The sequence below is a fragment of the Amborella trichopoda genome, chromosome 4, assembly GCF_054954075.1.
Source record: "Amborella trichopoda isolate Santa Cruz 75 chromosome 4, AtrichopodaSantaCruz75HAP2 v2.0, whole genome shotgun sequence".
In the NCBI taxonomy this organism is placed as follows: domain Eukaryota; kingdom Viridiplantae; phylum Streptophyta; class Magnoliopsida; order Amborellales; family Amborellaceae; genus Amborella; species Amborella trichopoda.
In genome coordinates this window covers 8,906,284-8,925,530 of record NC_142339.1, presented here as the reverse complement: position 1 = coordinate 8,925,530, position 19,247 = coordinate 8,906,284, and the positions used below count along the sequence as shown (strand labels likewise).

Genomic DNA, 19,247 nt, shown 5'->3' with positions numbered 1-19,247 from the left:
AAGATGCACTATTTTTAGGACTCAATTTTTTTCTTTTTAATATTCAGACATCTCGATGTTGAGATGATCAATTAAAGGGTTTTTCAACATTAAACGACCTTTTCCGGTGGATTATTGAGGTAAATCTTTAATTCTACATTTTGAGGCTGCAACCTCATATAAACTCTCATTTTGGCATTGCGTGGGACTACTTTAGAAGGTAGAATTGTACAAGCAAAAACGACAGCAAAAGATGTACATATCATGTGCTTGGCTTTCCTTATAATAATGTTAGGTTCACTCAGCTTATCTTGTACAATATTAAAAGAGGCCACCAATGAGTGCTTAGGAGAAAGATTTGTCTCCCTTTCTCAATCCTGCCAAACTGCTCTTGATTTGGGACTGCGATTCTATCCGATAATGTAGGGCTCTAGAGTAAAAGAGAGAACTAAGGAACCGGTCACTTGGTGTGAAGGTAAAATGTTCAGGTAGCCAGTATAAAAGTGCGAGTTCGAGTATTGAGAATGGTCACTTTATGCATGAATCAAAAGTTAAAACCATTTTTAATCTATCCCTGCTTAAGTGGGACTAAGGTAAAATGTTCAGGTAGCCAATATAAAAGTGCGAGTTCGAGTATTGAGAATGGTCACTTTATGCATGAATCAAAAGTTAAAACCATTTTTAATCTATCCCTGCTTAGGTGGGACAAAGGTAAAATGTTCAGGTAGCCAGTATAAAAGGGCGAGCTCGAGTATTGAGAATGGTCACTTTATGCATGAATCAAAAGTTAAAACCATTTTTAATCTATCCCTGCTTAGGTGGGACTAGTACTGGGTTGGACAGTTCAAGAGAGAACCAATTTTAAAAGAAAGACAACGGATAGTAATTAGAGAGAGAGAGAGCATCGCTCAACTTGCAGGCAGGGGACATCTCAGCTGGCAGGCAGAGAGAGGTGGAGTTAGAGAGAGAAAGAGAGGAAAAGTGAGAGAGAGACCCAACTGGCAGGGGGTGTGGAAGATGGGGATGACGCACCATGTCACGTAAAAGAGTTCGATGAAGGAATGTGATGTGTTTGTCGTTTGGGAAATTCGCGAAGCAACAAAAGAGAAAGGGAGACTTAGATGCCTCAAACCCAATTTGTGGTCACCATTCGCTCCCTTCTTCACTTCAACCCAATGTGTGGTCATCTATTCTTCATTTCAACATATACAAAACCAATAATTCTCGTCTCTCTCTTAGGATAACTATCAAATAACCATCCCAAACCAATTCACATCTTCCTCCTTCCCCCTCTCTTTTTTTTTTTTTTTTTTTTAACAAATGCTCACCCATTTTCTCTCTCGTTTTTTTATCTCTAGGGGCCGGGTGGCTCGGCCCAATCGGCTTACCTCTGAAAAAAGTAGGGTTGGGCTACAAAATGTGGCTCAAGGGCTCCACTAAGGCTAGTTTCGGCCAAGTTCAACTTTCTTTTATTTTCTTTTCATTTGCTTTTTGCCCAGCCTGGCTTGACGGATCCCAACAGGGCTAGGGGACTAGGCCTACAGGATATCGGCTAGACCAGGCCAAGGCTAGCCCGGCCCATTGCCTCTCGTATTTCTAGCCATACCCATTTGCCCTCTCTCAAACGCACACACACATATAACTAGCGGTGGCAATAGGTTCCGTACGAGTTGGATCCGGTTGGACTCGGACCCAAATCCGAATATTATTCGGGTCCAGGTTTTGGACATGGAACCATCCTGTTGGGTCCAAAAATTTGACCCATACTCGTACCCATCGGGTCTTGGGTCTATCCCGTCGGTCCTAAGTCTGGTCGGATCCATTGCCACTGTCACTATGAGCTCTCTTTTTTTTTACCATCATATGCCCATATTATTAACATTAAGGTCACAATCACCCACCACTAGATTTCAATCCGTTGATTTTGTCATGTAAGAGCTAAAAATGATTGGACGTGTTTGATAGATGGAAGTTTATGGAAGTGGGAGTTAAATGTCCCACTTCTATGTTTGATATTACCTTGTGGAAGCTGTAAAATGGAAGGACAACCTTCCATACAGCTTCTTTTTAGTGTTAAAATGAGTTCATTTTTAGAAGAACTTTTTTTCATAAAAAATGGCACAAGAGCATTCTTTCATAATTTATGAGAGAGTCTCTTCGATTCCTAAAAACTCGTGTCAAACACATGAGTTCTTATTACATAGGATCCTTAATACATCTAAATGAATAGAGCTTGAAATATTTTATCTTCAACAATTTATGTGTATGGGTCGAGTCCAACCAGACCTGAACCCCAACCCAAATAGCGTTCGGGTCTAGATTTTAAACCTAGACACAACCCATCGGGTTTTAAACCGATACCTAGACCGGTACCGAGTATACCCGGTGAGGATGGAGTCGGTTCGGGGTCCCCGGATGGAGTCGGTTCGGGGTCCCCCGACCCTACGTAGAACCTCTTTCTCTCATGCGCGCGCGCGCGCACACACATTACAAAATGCTCCCTCCAGAGCTGATTCCCGTTACCCTCACCTTTTGTCTTTACTTTCAACCCAAGAGAATCAAACAACAGTTACGCCATTCTCTCTCTCTCTCTCTCTCTCTCTCTCTCTCACATTAAACAAATAATGCGCTCTCTCCTGAGCAGAACCAAATCTAATACTCCTTCCAGATAAGATACCCATTTCAACTTTAACCCCCCTCTCTCTCTTGACCACCTCCTTGTCCCCCACTTTTCCACCAAAGCTTAATTGGTGAAAACTTGGCATCTCTGGTCCTGGTAGAGAGAGAGAGAGAGAGAGAGAGAGAGAGGTAGAGGAGAGAAAATGAATGATTAGAGGAGTTGCAGGGGTTGTTCTGTGTAGCAGGGAGATGTCAAGTGGGTGTAGCATAGTGTGGTTCAGGAGGGATCTGAGAGTTGAAGATAACCCTGCTCTCTCAGCTGGCGTGAGAGCTGGTTCAGTGGTTGCAGTCTTTATATGGGCGCCTGAAGAAGAGGGTCATTACTATCCAGGAAGGGTCTCTAGGTGGTGGCTCAAGCAAAGTCTTACTCATCTTGATAGTTCATTGAGGAGCCTTGGAACTTGCCTCATAACCAAGAGGTCATCTGATAGTGTTTCCTCTCTCTTGGAGGTTGTCAAGTCCACTGGTGCAACCCGCGTCTTCTTTAACCATCTCTATGGTAGCAGCTCTCTCTCTCTAACTTATATGTGATGTTTTTTTATCCTTCTTTGTTTGTTTGGTTTTTTTAATGTTCTGGTCCTCCTCTGGTTATTTTGTTTCTTTAATTCAGTTTCTGTTTCATGTGGGTTTTCTGACTCTGCCCAATTTAGTGCTTGTGGTGTTCTGATGCTTCTTCTTTTATTTTAATAATTATTTAATTTTATATTGAATGTCTGTGCTTTTGTCTCTTTCTGCCCATCATAGTGCATATTGTGTTTTGATCCTTGGTATATAAAATAATTCAATATTTGGGTTTTCATGTACTGATTGGATTATAGCTAGGAGGTGAGATTCCTTGATATGGTTTAATTTAGGGGATTATATAGGTTTGATCTGGTTCAGTGAAAGGTTTCCACTATTTTTCTCACCTGTTTGAAATTTATTGTGTTTTTTATATTTTATTTCAAACGCATGCTTGTGATTCTTGGAGGTGAAACTCTTGAGGGCTTTGCGCTTTTGCCTAAGAACACCATGGTGCTCTCCTTCTCTATCCAAACATTTGAATATTTGGGCTGTAGATCATATATGTTCCAATCGAAGCTGTGATGTTCTATTAAATAATTGCAGATGTTCGAAAGTAAATTCTTGAATATTAATTTTATTATGTGGGAAACCTAGTGTGAGAGCTACGGCCACAGGGTATTTGCATTTGTAGCAAATATATATATATATATATATATATATATATATATATATATATATATATATGGATAGTGATCTAATGCAATGGTTGTATCATAGTATAATGCAACCACACTTCTAGAAAACCATGTTTGTCGTATTTGTGTGACCCAAAATTTTGCACACACTCTCTTTTCATCTCAATAATCAATTGCAAAAAAAAAACAAATCAATTTGAACCCTAGATATGGTCAAAATGAGCCCCCTCTCACAACGAATCTAGACTATCCATTTGGTGAATTTCAATATCTTAGCCTTTACAAACTCAAAATCATTTTTTTCTTTTTCAACATCGTTCATCTAATGATAATAAAGCGATAAAAAAAAATTGGAAAAGAAAACTATCCTTTTAAGGCTTAGATCTAAGCATCTTATCAAAATGGACGGCCTATGTTAATATGGCTAAAAAAATATTTCCTAGGTTGTGGTTTCAAATTTTCTTTTGTGTGATTATTCATTAGAATGAAAAGAGTGTATATTTTAAATTTTGGATCAAACAAATGGCCCTGACATGGTTCTTGAAGATTGTTACATTATATTACTATACAACCGTTGTATGAAATCACTGCCCTATATATATATATATATATATATATATATATATATATATATATATATATATATATATATATATATATATATATATATATATATATTTTGGAAGGTTGATTCCACCACTGAAGTAAGCATGTGAATTTGGCTTTTTGTTTTTAATGTTTGATAATCAAAGATGAATTCAATATCACCATTCCTTGTGTCAAAATTTGGGAATTCTGTGACTAATTATTTCATCATACTCTGTATGAATTCTGAAATATTAGTTGCTTGTCATATTACTTTTGGGTTGTCTCATTCTTTTGCCATTTTGTAGGAACAATCTACCTTCAAATGCAAATATTGTTTTCTCCATTCTGTTGATACTTCCGGAAAAGTAAAAATTATGGCTATTTTAGACATTCATAGCATAGGGGATTCAGAGGGAAAGTACATGCAGATTTCTTAGGATTATGATCTTTCATATGATGACCAACCTTGTTTCTTTTCTTTGCATTTCAAGCTGCTCAATAATTGTTCATTATTCTTAAATTCTTGTGCAGACCCCCTATCTCTTGTAAGGGATCATAGATCAAAGGAAGTTCTGACCGCTCAAGGAATAGTGGTCCGTTCATTTAATGCGGATTTGCTCTATGAACCATGGGAAATTCACGACCCAAATGGGCAACCCTTCACCACTTTTGCAGCATTTTGGGACAGATGCCTTAGCATGCCTTATGACCCATCTGCCCCTCTGCTCCCACCCAAAAGAATAGTCTCAGGTATTTAATTGTATATATTTACTTCGGAGCCACTTTGTTTGATGTTGATTATTCTGAAGTTATTTTGGGAAGTTGCCCACAAAAGAAAAGGAAAAATTGAGATCCAGTGTTGTGCTCCTAGGTATTGGCAATCAAGCCAACATCTCCCTAATTCCTACATTGCTTTTTTTTTATTGAACAAAATTGCCTTTCTTAAGGGCAATTAGTTGATGCAGAACAGAGTGACTGGCTGAATATTTTGAATTATGCTTATTTATCTGCTGGTAATTGTCATACAGCTTACTTAAGAGGAAATGAAGTCATTGAGTTTCTTCTCTCTGAAACTCAAAGCATCATAATGTCTATCTGATCCATGTTCAATTTGATTTTCTGCCTTGTCTTGTTCATGATAACATTAAGTATAATTTGGAGTCACTTGATCGTGGAAGAACTTGAGGAATCATAGCAATGTATAGGTATGATATGCTCAAAGTAATGCCTTGTTACTTATTGATTTTTTGGTATACTATTTGGTGGTGTCTTTACTTATGGAATGGCTTGCTAAAATTTTCTTGCTTCTCCATTTATATTGAAGCTTTTGTTTTCTAATGTTGCTTCTGCATAAGAAACAATTGAGCTATACCGTGAAATTGCAACTTTTCACTAGATTAAACTTTTTGATGCAACTGCTTGAAGATTGTGATAAATTTATGAGATTTTAATTACCGAAAAATGCAGGAGGATTTGAAATTCCAAATAAGGATAATGTTCGATGAAATTATGTAAAATTACTACAAGAAGTTGATTTGCATCACAAAGAATATATCAGGAGAATTAACTTTATGTGAGATTTTTCCTTTTGAGTCACTTGCATTCCATACCTTGAATCAGCTTTCTCCAAGTCAGATGCTGTCCACTAGCTTATTCAGCATTGATTCAGTCAACTTTTCAATCATTGTGTGTGGACCTCTGTTTCTAGTTTTCTAGGCTAAAGATCTATGATATTCTTATATGGGGAGACAATGGAAATCACAAGGGATTAGCTCACTCATTTTTAGCGTTAAATAGATTTTGTTAATATTATTTTTAACTTAAAAATAATAAAAATAAAAAAGGAAGAGAAAATAGTGAAACACATGTTGTGTCACTTATCTTGACATGGATGCTATATGGAAATAACTATGCACGTAGCATAAAAGCATTAGAATATGGTTATAAAAGCATTAGAATATGGTTAACATTATTGAGGAGCATGGCCTCATATGCTGTTATATGCCTCGTGAATGGAAAATTTTGTTGAAGCTCTTTGAATTTTTTTCTTGATAGTTGTTGAGGCTGTTAGAATTATGGGATTGGGTAGCTGAATATGAGAAAGGGTATCTTAGGAACTTGTTTACTTCTTTATTTGTTAGGGTCATAGAATACTTATGTTATTGTTGAGATGAAACAAAAGATCCAATATGATTCAGATACGTTTGACAGTTCTCAAGTCTTTAGTTGGCTTAAGAAAACTGTTATGGTTCAATGAATTAGGTAAAAGTGTTTAGAAGTAAGTTTTGAGTACCCTGAAATGCTAGTTGCATAGACGAGAGAACTTCCGTTTGTGGTTATTTGTGTTTTTTGAGAAACGTTGACTATTTTTCCTATTATGATCATCTATTACCTATTCATACGTTTTACTCAGTATTTTCAAATATTGTTGGCTCATCCAAATCTTGTTTCTATAGTCACTGGGCTTTAGAAATCCACAAATTGCAGCTGTAGTAGCTATGCATTTATTGGACATGTCCTACTATGAGTCATAAATCTTTGCTTGGTGCTAATGGAAGTTCGCTGCTAAATTTTTATCTCATTATATTATGTTCATGTGAACTCATGCTTGTAGAATTCAATCAAATTATTAGACATAGTTTAGTTTCTCTATTATTCTATTTGATTACACTGCTGTTTTTGTTTTTTTTAAAAAGAATATTGTGTGTGCATGCATATATTTAATATTCTTACAAAAAAAAAAAAAAAAAAAAAAAAAAATATATATATATATATATATATATATATATATATATATATATATATATGAAAAATGCTGAGATTAGCCTACTAGCTCATATGAACATATGAGAATAATGGCCTAGATTGAATCTCGGCCGAACTGACGGTCACGACCTCATTTCGTGCTTGAATTTTAATTTTTTTCTACAAAATCAAATAACTTGAAATTTTAAGCATCAATTCTTCTCATCAGGGCGCACCTAATAAAAATATTTAAGAAATAATTCATAAAAAATAAATTGACCAAAATACCCCTGAAACTTTTCAAGGGTATTTTAGTCAATTTATTTATTGCAAATTATTTTTTTGATATTTTTATGATATTCTCCTATTTTTTTAGAACACGCGTAAAAAATTTCAAGCTATTTGGATTAGTAACAAAACATTAAAATTCAAATACGAATTGAGGTCATGACGAATCTGGGCCGTTGGGCTCATATGTTCATATGAGCTAATGGGCTAATCTCAGCATTTTCCTATATATATATATATATATATATATATAATATTCTTACATTATACAATAGTTTTACAAAAGAACCATACCCAAGTGGTTAAGGCAACACACAAGATGGGTGATCAGAATGTACAACGAGAGTAAAGTCCGAGATGAATCAAAAAATTGAAACTGTCAAAAGTGATAAGGTAGAAGAGGGAAGAAATGGCCATTAAAAAGGAAAACAAGAATCATTGATTAAAAAAAGTGGTCCGCCCAGTGCCTAGGTGGCTGCCCAGGTGAGCTAGGGGTGCCTAGGTGCATCGCCCAGGCCTGGGCGCTTGCCTAGGATAGGCACCCGCCGAGTACCTGCCTAGACGGGCGCCCAGGGGACTGCACCCACCCTGGTGTAAAAATACCCATCAGGTGGGGTATTTTTGGTGTGTTTTTTTGTTTGGATTATAAAAATACGTGAATATGCATTTTTTATATAAAATTTGATCTAAAACATGATTATTGGACACCCCTTCCCCGCTTTTAAACCTAGGCTGCCCAGGTTTGGGTGGCTGCCTAGGTGCTGGGCGGCCTAGACCTCCCAAGGCACCTAGGTGCCGCTTAGCATTTTTTGAAACACTGGCAAAAATTGTTTTAGCTTACACTATTTTGCAAATATATTTCTCTAGGACTTTTATTTCTTTTATTAATTTCAGGTGTTTAGTGCTATTAATTAATTTTTGCCTTTTCAGTTTTAGAATGCCTTTTGGCTTTGTTTTAGCTTAACCTGCCCTTTTTTTTTTCTTTCATCAAAGATTAGGACAGGAAATTATAGATTTTCTTGCATACCGTCGTTGATCTTTCTAAATTTCAGCCTTCTTACCCTTCCTCTTATTCTTGCTTTCCCCTTATGTGACTTTTTGTCCAGGCTAACGCCTCTCTCTCTCTATATATATATCACACACACACACACACTTACACACACATAGAGAGATAGAGCCACACCCAGACACACACATTGGGGCCTATCACTTTGAAGGGAAAGAAATCTGATGAATGAGTCATTATTATGTCCTAAGATTCATGTCTATCTGCCAGTTTCTGTTTTTTGGGTTTCTCCTACATACACTTTTAGAGTGAAAATGAAGATGATTGAGTTGAAGCATTACTGGTAACTATATTCCAACATTTAAAATCTTGTGATATTATCGCAAGATATTAAAAAAATGAAAAATGATACTATGTTAAAATCTGGTGATGTTTATTAAGTATTCTAAGATATCTTTAATTTTTTAACAATTTTATTTTTTTAATTTTATTATTCATAATTTTCTTATGGGCAGTTTATCAAATACCTATAAGAGATGAACTATTTAACATTTGGGATTATATACAATAAGAACATTTACCTTTGGTACAAGGTCACAATTACTTATAACCATCCGATGTGAAATTAAATAGCTTGCGTGTGTCACAAAGTTCGAAAAAATTTCTATTGACTTTTGAGCTTGAACAATGCAATAAATATAGCCACCCAATTTCACATCCAATGGCCAAGATTAATTGTGATCACCTTGTATCGAAGGTAAATATCCTCGTTGTATACTTTTCTTTAACATTTTATCTATTTGCAACTATTCCAACTATAGATCATGTGTTTTTTTATGGGTAGTATGAAATTAAATCAAAAGATATGGGTAAGTTGTTAAATCATTATCTCTTGGGGGTAATTTGATGAATTTTCCTTTCCTTTTTCCCATAATTTTCATGGACGGCCTAAAATTCGAAATCTCACAAGATATCTGTTACTATGAGTCATAAGAGTATTAAGGATCCGAGTTCTCCCTAACTATCCCCTTTTTTTCTGTGCTATGCCTCTATGCATTTTTCTTGGGTCTAGCATTGATTGCCCTATTGGTGCAGTTAGAAGTAGGGATAGAAATTGAACTGAGACTAGGAGTTGAAGAGAAATCACATATCTTTATCCTACTTGATTAATAAAATCCAACTCTGGGTTCCTCCTGTTAGAAAGTTGATGAGCACCTCATCTCCATGACTCGTTTCGGAGTTGAGCTGGCTACATTGCATGGTTTACCCAAGCTCTTTCTTCTCTTCCAATCTCTTGCTAAGTTTATTTGTCTTGTTAGTTTTGTTTCTTTTCTTCTTCGGTTTTCAGAAATTGCGATGTTCTGAAATTTGCTCAGATGTTTCTCAATCATAATCAATTGGCACATGGGTTCTTTCAGGTGATACCTCAAGGTGTCGTTCTGACACCCTGACATTTGAGGATGAATCTGAGAAGGGAAGCAATGCTCTACTTGCCAGGGCATGGTCGCCTGGATGGAGCAATGCAGATAAAGCTTTAACCAACTTTATTAATGGCCCATTAATAGAGTATTCAATAAACCGAAAAAAGGCAGACAGTGCTACCACATCTCTTCTCTCTCCTCACTTACACTTTGGGGAAGTGAGTGTGCGCAAAGTTTTCCATCTTGTTCGCATCAAGCAAGTCTTCTGGGCAAATGAAGGAAATACAGCTGGTGAAGAGAGTATCAACCTCTTTCTTAAGTCCATAGGCCTTCGAGAATACTCTCGATATTTAACCTTCAATCACCGTAGCAGCCATGAAAGGCCTCTTCTTGGGCACCTCAAGTTCTTCCCTTGGGTGGTCGATGAGAGTTACTTTAAAGCTTGGAGGCAAGGTAGGGCTGGTTAGAACTTAAAATAAGAACTTCAGTAAATTGTATTTTTTGTCTATTTGTACTTAGAAAAGCTTTACTAAATTTTACTCATTACCAAAAAAAGGTAGGACTGGTTATCCTTTGGTTGATGCGGGAATGAGAGAGCTATGGGCTACTGGTTGGCTTCATGATCGGATACGTGTTGTGGTGGCAAGTTTTTTCGTGAAGGTCCTTCAACTTCCATGGACGTGGGGTATGAAGTACTTTTGGGACACACTATTGGATGCCGATTTGGAAAGTGATGCTCTGGGATGGCAGTATATTTCAGGGACTCTTCCCGATAGTCGAGAGTTTGATCATATCGATAACCCACAGGTATGGAACTATACTCAGGATTTGCCAACTCGGAGTATTTTTTTCCCCTTTGAACCATATCCTCTCTAAGTCATGACCATACAGTGAAATGATGGTATGGTCATGGAGAGAATGGAACCAACATTGGTATGATGTCCCTTTCTAGTGGGTCGTTCCCTCTTTCTCTTCCCATAACCATATGTTGTTTCATCAGGCAGTATTGGCCCCAACGGACCATGAATATACCATAGAATACTTTCTTTTCTGTTTTATTTGTATTGGACTTGTGTTATGTATGAGGCTTCAAATGCTTCAATATGTTATGCCACCTGTCTCAAAACACACAAGAGAGAGAGAGAGAGACATCGCATAATTGAAATTATCTCAAAGCCTTGAAACATCCACTACCACAGATTGAAGGTTATAAATTCGATCCACAAGGAGAATATGTTCGTAGGTGGCTTCCTGAGCTTGCTCGCCTCCCCACCGAATGGATACATCATCCATGGGATGCCCCCCACTCTGTACTCCAAGCTGCCGGTGTTGAACTTGGGACAAATTATCCACTACCTATTATTGAAATCTCAGCAGCTAAAGAAAGGTTACAAGAAGCTCTCTCAGAGATGTGGCAATTGGAAGCCAACTCTAGAGCAGCAATGGAGAATGGGACAGAAGAAGGATTAGGAGACTCATCAGAATCCCCACCTCTTGATTTTCCTCAAGAAGAAATGGAAGTCGATAACCAACCAGCTAGACCCACTGGTCAAATTGGTGCAACGAGGAGATTGGCTGACCAAATGGTCCCGTCCATGACTGTATCATCATTTAGAGTTGAAGAAGAGGAAGAGCCATCGAGTAATACAGGTTCTTCAAGGGATAACAGGCCAGAAGTGCCATCAAATGCAAGTTTTGGTAGTGAAGCGGATCGAAGAGATGAGGTGTTGAACCTTGGGAATATGGGTGAATTGGAAAGAGAAAGGAACGCATCAGAGTTCAATGTGAGTGTTTCATTGCAAAATGCTGTACATTTTACTGCTGAATCGTCAAGTAGTCTGAGAGAGAGAGATGGTGGGGTGGTTCCCGTTTGGTCTCCATCGACATCTAGTCGGTCAGAGCAACTTATTGGGGAAGAAAGTGGCCTTGGGAATGGTGGATCCTATTTGCAGAGGCACGCACAGTCTCACCAGCTGATGACTTGGAGACAAATTTCTCGAACAAGGTGAGTTTGAAAGAACTTAGTCAGAGGAAAGAAAAAAGAATAGTAAGAATTCTGATTTGTACATGGCCTACAGAAAACAATAGGCTATTGAATCATCACCTTCCCTTGAAATAATGGATTGAAGAAAGTGGGACCTTCGTAAACAAGGTAGGACCCAGATGTTGGGTAATGTGCTCAATGAGCTATTGTTTTTCAAAAATGCTGATGAGCTCAATGAACTATTGTTTTTCAAAAATGCTGATGAGCTCAATGAGCTATTGTTTTTCAAAAGTCAATAGAGTTTTGTATGGTTACTGGAACATTGAGCTCATCAGAAAATGATTGCTTCTTCCATCATCTTCTTTGTGAGGCATGGGAGTACCATGGAAACCCTTGTCTGCGGTCCCATATATAGAATGAATCCTGATTTACCGTGTCAAATATTGTGAAGTGCGCAGAACCACTTCAAGTACATGAGGAAGGGTTTGTTTCTGGGGTAAGTTTTCCTTTTTTCAGGTTTGCCTTTTGAGGGAAATCATGTGCTTTTTAGCGACTTTCGAGAACCAAAGAAAGCCTTCTTTGATTCTTCGAAAGTTGCTAGAAGCAGAGGAAAGCTTTGCTGTCAAGAACAAGCTATAAGGCACATAATTATTATAAATAAATAAATGAATCAGCTTAAGTAACTCCTTGTGCAATCAAAAAGTTTCTCTAGTTCTCAATTTCTGAAAAAATAAATAAAAAGGTTATCTGATTCATCGAAAGCTCAAGAACAGTTTTAAATTAATGACATTCCAAGCTTTACCTAAAATTAAAAAAAAATGAAAAGAACTCATTCCTAAAAGAAAAACAAAACAAATGAAAAGAACGTCCAACTGCATTGTTCTCTTGATCTTTATGATCTCTTATGTTACATTCCTTTTCTTTTTCAGTATGACTGGTCTTTCCTTTGTCTCTCTGCTTACTTGAAAGTAAATTGCATTTCGCAGGTCAAGAAACTGGGAGGTAGACAATGCTGTACAGCCTAATGCCATTGGCTAGAGCTCAGATTGACAAGGAACCATGCAAATCATTTCACCTCCATTGGCCTCATTTGCAGGTGGTAGAGAAAGAAGTTCTCAGAATGACTAAATTCTTAAGAGAGTCCCTCTTGAGAGATTGCTTCTTCAAAGTCATCCACTATAACCTTCTTTTTGTGCGTATATATATATATATATATATATGTATCATCTGTATAGTGATGCTCATTAAAGTATATTGTTACCATGGAAATCCCAGTTATGGTAACGATATGATGTATGCTCTCTGTTACAGGAAGCCATAATCAGTCTGTTATTGCACTAGGCAATCCTTTTTAGTTCTTCATGTTGTGTTCTAACTATTTAATTCTGTAAAGTAAGAGGTAACCTGGTTACTTATATCAGAAGTTGGGAGAGCTCAACTATCATAATTAAAAAGAGATTCACATTTTAAAAATTAGTCTAGTCTGATCTGTTTCCTGAACCAACTTAATGAAAATGCAGGCTCTTAATGGTTTGTTATTCTGGACTGTACTTTAAAAATGTGTTGGTTTGTTGGTCTTTCTTCGCTGTGAAAACATGGATTTCTTAGCATTAACTATGTTTGTTGGTTCATATTGTATTGTTAATTGACAAGTAAGCAATACATCAGAGAGAGAAATGAAGAGGTTTCGGTAAACGATGAAAGAGGTCAATGAAAAGTAGAAAGTTTATTTTAAAAAATTATTAAATGACGAACACAATGGGAATATAATAGTAGAAGAAATTGTTGGCACAAATAAAGGCGGAAGTTATAAAAATACATGTATAGGATTACGATATTGGAAGTAAAAGAACATTTGAAAAATATGATGATATGAAAGGCTTTAAGACAGATGGTATTTCGATAGAGGTTTGGAAGTGCATGGGAGATATTGGCATTGTTTAGCTGATGAAGCTGTTTTGTCAAGCGTTGAGAACAAAGAAAACGTCAAATGAATAGAAGAAAAGTATTGTGGTACCTATCTATAAGATGAGACGTAAAGAATTGTGTGAATTATTGAGAGATCAAATTTATGAGTCACACTCTGAAGCTTTAGGAGATAGTGATTGAACAATAATTAAGGTATAAAACGAGTGTATCATAAAATTAAGATTTTTCAGATCTATACTATTTTTAAAGCTTCAAATTTTATAATTAAAGATGAAAATATATAAATGTTATCATAAATATTTTAAGTATGAAAACTACATTCTTGATACTATTTGAAGGTGGGCTCTAATTTGATTGTTTAAAGCATTGGCTGTATACAAACTACACCCGTTTCTTCTTTTTTTCCTTTTTACGGTTCCAACTCCTCAACCTTGGTTCAAAGATGTAAAAAGATTTGAGGCACTACCTCAATCTCTCCCTAATCGATGTCATGTTATGAATAGTGCTGTTGAGGTGTAGACAAAGAGGAGCTCCGAGAAACCTAGGATTTCACCGCCTTTTGGAGTCGGACATGGCTTCGATTTTCACGGACTTGAGCCTGTTTGGCCGCTCATTATTGGAGGAATCGATATACCCCATGATAGAGGATGTGAGGCTCATTCTAATGGGGCATTAAGGTTTCATTTTGTTCTTCCTAGTAAATTGTTCTCCGTTACCGTGCAAAGAGATGGGTTAAGAGAGAGATGGTTTGGGAGGAGAGAGAGCGTGTGATAGAAAAGGTTCATGATGTTTGGAAAAAGAGAGTTTGTTGGTTTTGGGGATAGTAGATAGCTGTCCGGTGCTGTCCGTTATTTCAAACATTGGACAATTGTTTTGCTTAGTACGGAATAAATCTCACCTGTCCAGTGTTCGTATTACCAAACATGGGTAACTTGGGAAAAAAAAAAAACCCTTGAAGGGAAGGTGCCGCTCGTAATTTGGGACAAATGTGATCCTATTTTGTAATTGACCCAATATGGTCCGTACATAAATTTAACTAAATTTTTCCTTCGTCCCCCCATCTGATATTTACAACGTAGGACATGTGAAAAATTCGTTCTTTTTTTTAAATATTTTTTTTTTTAACTAATTTTTTTTTTAACTATCAAGGCTTGTCCAATATCAGAAATGCCGAACACTTCTATCTCTCAGTCTATTAGATATTGATGATGTCGTTGTTGGGCTTAACCAATTAGAGACCTCTCGCACAAATGCGGGTATACGCTGCGAAATAAGCATATTTTGGACACAAAAATATGTCAAAGTCGATGTGTGTATAAGTGAAAAAACATAAGCAAATAAATGACACCAGATTTGCATGGTTTACCTTTTCAAGTTCACCTTTTAGACTACGTCATTAGGAGAAAGAGACAAATCAACAATTAACTCAAAAGTTACAATAGTCTTTCAAGAAACAAATTTTTTTAAGATCATCGATTTTATAGAGACTTCTCTCTAAGATTTCCCAGGTTTTTCTCTATTAAAGACTTCTTTTCTTTCATTTTTCTTTCATTCTCTATATTTTCTCTATCAACAAGGAAAATGCTTAAGAAGATGATCAATGTCTCTTTTTCTTCTTCTTCTCTTCAAAAAAATGCTTCATGTACCTCTCATACACTAAAAAAAATCTACCTAAAGAATGGCCCAAGAAAGATCCACGCAAAAAAATGACCCAAAAAAAGTGGCTTTGGTTAAACCAACCAAGTACTACAATAGCCTCTCATTCTCATGTGATTTCTATATGTATGGACTCAAGGTGATAACAACCACATTTGAAAGTGTATCTCATAACTTCCTAAAAAAAAAATCTCTCCAAAAAGATAAAAAAAAATATCTTTTCGTACCAAAACTATACTTGACAAGGTGTTTGCTATAAACAATATCGGATAGCCTAATAGCTTAAGAACTCCTAACCCTTGCTTTTAGGTTATCCGATATTTTTCAACATAAGACAAATCTATTGCAGGGATGAGGTGTCCAGTTTTAGTAACATCCTATGGCCTAACGTCTCGAAATTCTTGCCTTTGGGCCATCAGATATTTTCAAACCCGAAGAGGTCATGAGGTGTCGGGTGTCATCAACATCAGAGTCCATAAAAGAAAAGATTTGGAAATGTCCAATATAACGGATGCCGAAGGCACCAAGGGTTTTAGAGTTGTCCGACATTGCTAATAAAAAAAAAATGAATTTTCAAAGTAGGCCGGCAAGGGGTGGTCTCCATGTGATTGTAGGGAAAATGCGAAGCGTTCCACAATGGAAGAAAAATCGGTCCGTACCTAAATTTTCTTAAAATATTGAGCGATGTTATGAAGACCACGCGCAGTGTAACGACGTTACAGCAGCTAATGCAATAAAATATTGCCTCAGGATTGTTTTTATGTTAAAACTTCAAGATGTAAAGGCCCGAGGCCCTTGCGTTTGTACTAACCTCTCCAACCTATAGATTAACCTCAATACATAATAATAATAATAATAATAATAAAAATGCCATGTAGGTACCCCCTCATAATTGAACTTTATTTTTTAATTCTAAAACTGTGAAGCACGTTGTTGTTGTACACCACACCACAGGACACATTAAACCATAATCAATCCCAAGTCATAGTCTGACTTAGAACATTTCCCGAATATGCCATAATCTAGAAAATCCCATTTTAAAAAGCCAAATAATCCTTAAATTTCCTAAATCATCCGATCACTCAAAATAAATAGGTTCTTATGCAAATTAGTGAGAATACATTTCAATATTTATCAGACCAAGATTTTCCATTCAAATTGGGAAGTAAATATTATTAGAAAAAAAATCCTAGAAAAATCTAGGTTATCCGGAAGTGAATAGTGGTTAGCATCACACTAATCGAATAGTGGGCAGTGCCACATAGTGAGACGAAACCTAATGCCCTAAGGTGGGGCACAATCCACGTGTCAGCCCCGGATTTGTCCAAAAAAAGGGCCGTCCTACTTTGTAGTGATTTTGCTAATAAATAGACTTTTTCCCCATTTTTGACAGAGCCTTAACACGAAACCCTATTCCCATATCCAAATCCTAATTTCCAGTACATCAAATCCGAACCCTACTTCCAGGCCACCAAAACTCTAGACCTAGGAACCCTAATCCAGCTAATTTATAAAGTAAAACAAATCCCTTTCAGTCATTAAAATCCCTAGATATAAATTTCTAGGCATCCCTCTCTTTCTCATAATGCAATTAAGAACCCTAACCCAGCTAATTCATAGAGTAAAACAAATCCCTTTCGGTCATTAAATATCCCTAGATATAAATTTTTAGGCATCCCTCTCTTTCTCGGAATGCAAATTAATCATTCAAGATCTTCAATCTTGAAAATCAAAGAGTAAATGCTTTATCTTCATTATTTGATTTGGGCCCAACTCTGGGTGTTGACCTAAAACCTGACCACCAGGGCAAGCCTTTATTTGCTTATTTTTCTTTATTACTTAATTTTCTTTATGATTTTCCTTTGTTATCTTTATTTATTCTTATTTTCTTAGTAGATATTCTGCTTTCATTTTTTTTATTCCTTTTGTTAGTTTTTTTAATTTAATTACTACTTTTCTTCAATTTCATTGATATTCATAGTTATTTATTTAGTAGACTTTTCTATTGCGTGTCTACTCATTATTTCTCTTTCTGTTGTTTTTGTTTCTTTTCGGATTTCACACTACTTAAGCCAACCCGGCCGCAGTTTTGCAAAGAATAGGATCGTTTAGCCTTATTTCTTTGTAAAACTGAATTTGATGTGATCCAACTCTCTTAAGCCAGCCCGGCCGCAGTTTTGCAAAGAATAAATCTTTTAGCCTTATTTCTGAATTTGATGTGATCCAGCTCTCTTGACGCTTTTTAAATATTACGTTGGACAAAAATCTAAGTTGGATAAAACTTTGATTAGTCTTATAAGTTTTGGAATCGCGTGTAAACATGTATTTATTTGCATTTCTGGTTATAATTTAAATGCTAGTAATGATGTACCCAAATCTAGCACTATTTTATGATTGACATCTAAAAATCTGGGGATAAGTTGTTTGTGTGGTTTGGACAACATTTAGATTTTTGGATTGCAAACTTAAAAAGTTTACTATCTTGCCTAAAACTCAATCTAAAATATTTTCAGTCGAGGTTGTATTTTTTATATAAAATATTTTATGATTGACATCTAAAATATTGCATCACACTATAGATTATCTAAAATTATATAATATAGTTTATATAAAATATCATTCATATATTACATATTAAATATTATTGAAATGTAATTTATATATGGAGAAAGTTTATATATAAGGTTGTAATAGAATTATAGATGCACTTCAAGAATCTATCGAAAAAAGTTGTTTTATTGTTGAAAAAGCTTCTAAGTGACCATCTCGACATCAAGATGTATGAATATGAAAGAAAAAAAAGATTTTGAGTCCCATAAATAGTGCATCTTGCAATACATTATCTAGACCATCTATTTTCAAGATTTTCATGTGTTTATGGATCTGCTTGATTTTAACCATTTTTGGGGTTTAAAATTTTATAATTAGATATAAAAATAGATTTTGAGATAATCCTGAGAATCCTTTTTACCAAAATTACATGATATGATAAAATTTGGTGGTGCACCTTAATTGGATTGTTTGAGGTTGCAACCTTATATAAACCACACCTTTTATATATTAAATATATTATTTAAGAAAAAATTTATATAAGTGTGAGGCTCTAAATAATCAAATTAAGGCACACCTCAAAATTTTCACTAGAAGAGATTGTTTTGATGCCCAAATATCCTCAAATTGATTCTCGACCTCAAGATGCATGGACATGAGAAAAAATAGATTTCAAGTTTTGAAAATAGTACATCTTGTAATCTATTTTTGGACTGTCGATTTTCAAGATTTTCAAGTTTTCATAGATCTGTTTGATCTACACTATTTTTTAATCTTTAAATTTTATAATTAAAGATGAAAATATATTTCAAGGCTCTCACAATACTTTTCAGTATTGAAACCACATTTTTCGACACTATTTGAAGGTGCACTTTATTTTGATTGTTTAGAGCCTTGGCCATATATAAACCGTACCCATTATTTAATATATAAATAAAATATCGTATAACATATGATATTTTATAAATAGTGAATGAGTGGTGAATAGTGGATCGGGTGTGAATATAAAACCCGGGAAATGTTTCTCCATGGGTTAAGGTGTGGTTGTTTTCATATAAAATGGACCATTCTAAGGGAAAATGTTTTATCATAGATTTTGTTTTTATATGCCTTTTTTCATTACCAAACATATATTAAGGTAATTTTACCGTGAAAATATTTTCACACCAACCAAACATGCTCTTAGATTAGAAATACAAACACCAACATCATAGATATCATGA

General features: G+C 35.7%; 1 protein-coding gene across 1 annotated transcript; it reads left to right on the top strand.

The window, feature by feature from the left end:
• The first annotated feature begins 2,816 nt into the window (after positions 1-2,816).
• On the top strand, positions 2,817-13,362 carry CRY1 (cryptochrome 1). Its single transcript, XM_088864809.1, has 6 exons — positions 2,817-3,157; positions 4,977-5,195; positions 9,903-10,358; positions 10,462-10,712; positions 11,105-11,910; positions 12,876-13,362. The coding sequence occupies exons 1-6, from the start codon at positions 2,848-2,850 to the stop codon at positions 12,925-12,927; spliced, it is 2,094 nt and encodes a 697-aa protein (XP_088720935.1). The 5' UTR covers positions 2,817-2,847; the 3' UTR covers positions 12,928-13,362.
• The last annotated feature ends 5,885 nt before the right edge of the window (positions 13,363-19,247 follow it).

What these genes read in the sequence shown, in the direction of transcription:
- CRY1 (XM_088864809.1), top strand. Translation starts at nt 2,848, where the DNA reads ATGTCAAGTGGGTGTAGCATAGTGTGGTTCAGGAGGGATCTGAGAGTT. An exon ending in ATCATATCGATAACCCACAG is followed by an intron (nt 10,713 to 11,104) that starts GTATGGAACTAT and finishes CCACTACCACAG; the next exon opens with ATTGAAGGTTATAAATTCGA. An exon ending in AGACAAATTTCTCGAACAAG is followed by an intron (nt 11,911 to 12,875) that starts GTGAGTTTGAAA and finishes TGCATTTCGCAG; the next exon opens with GTCAAGAAACTGGGAGGTAG.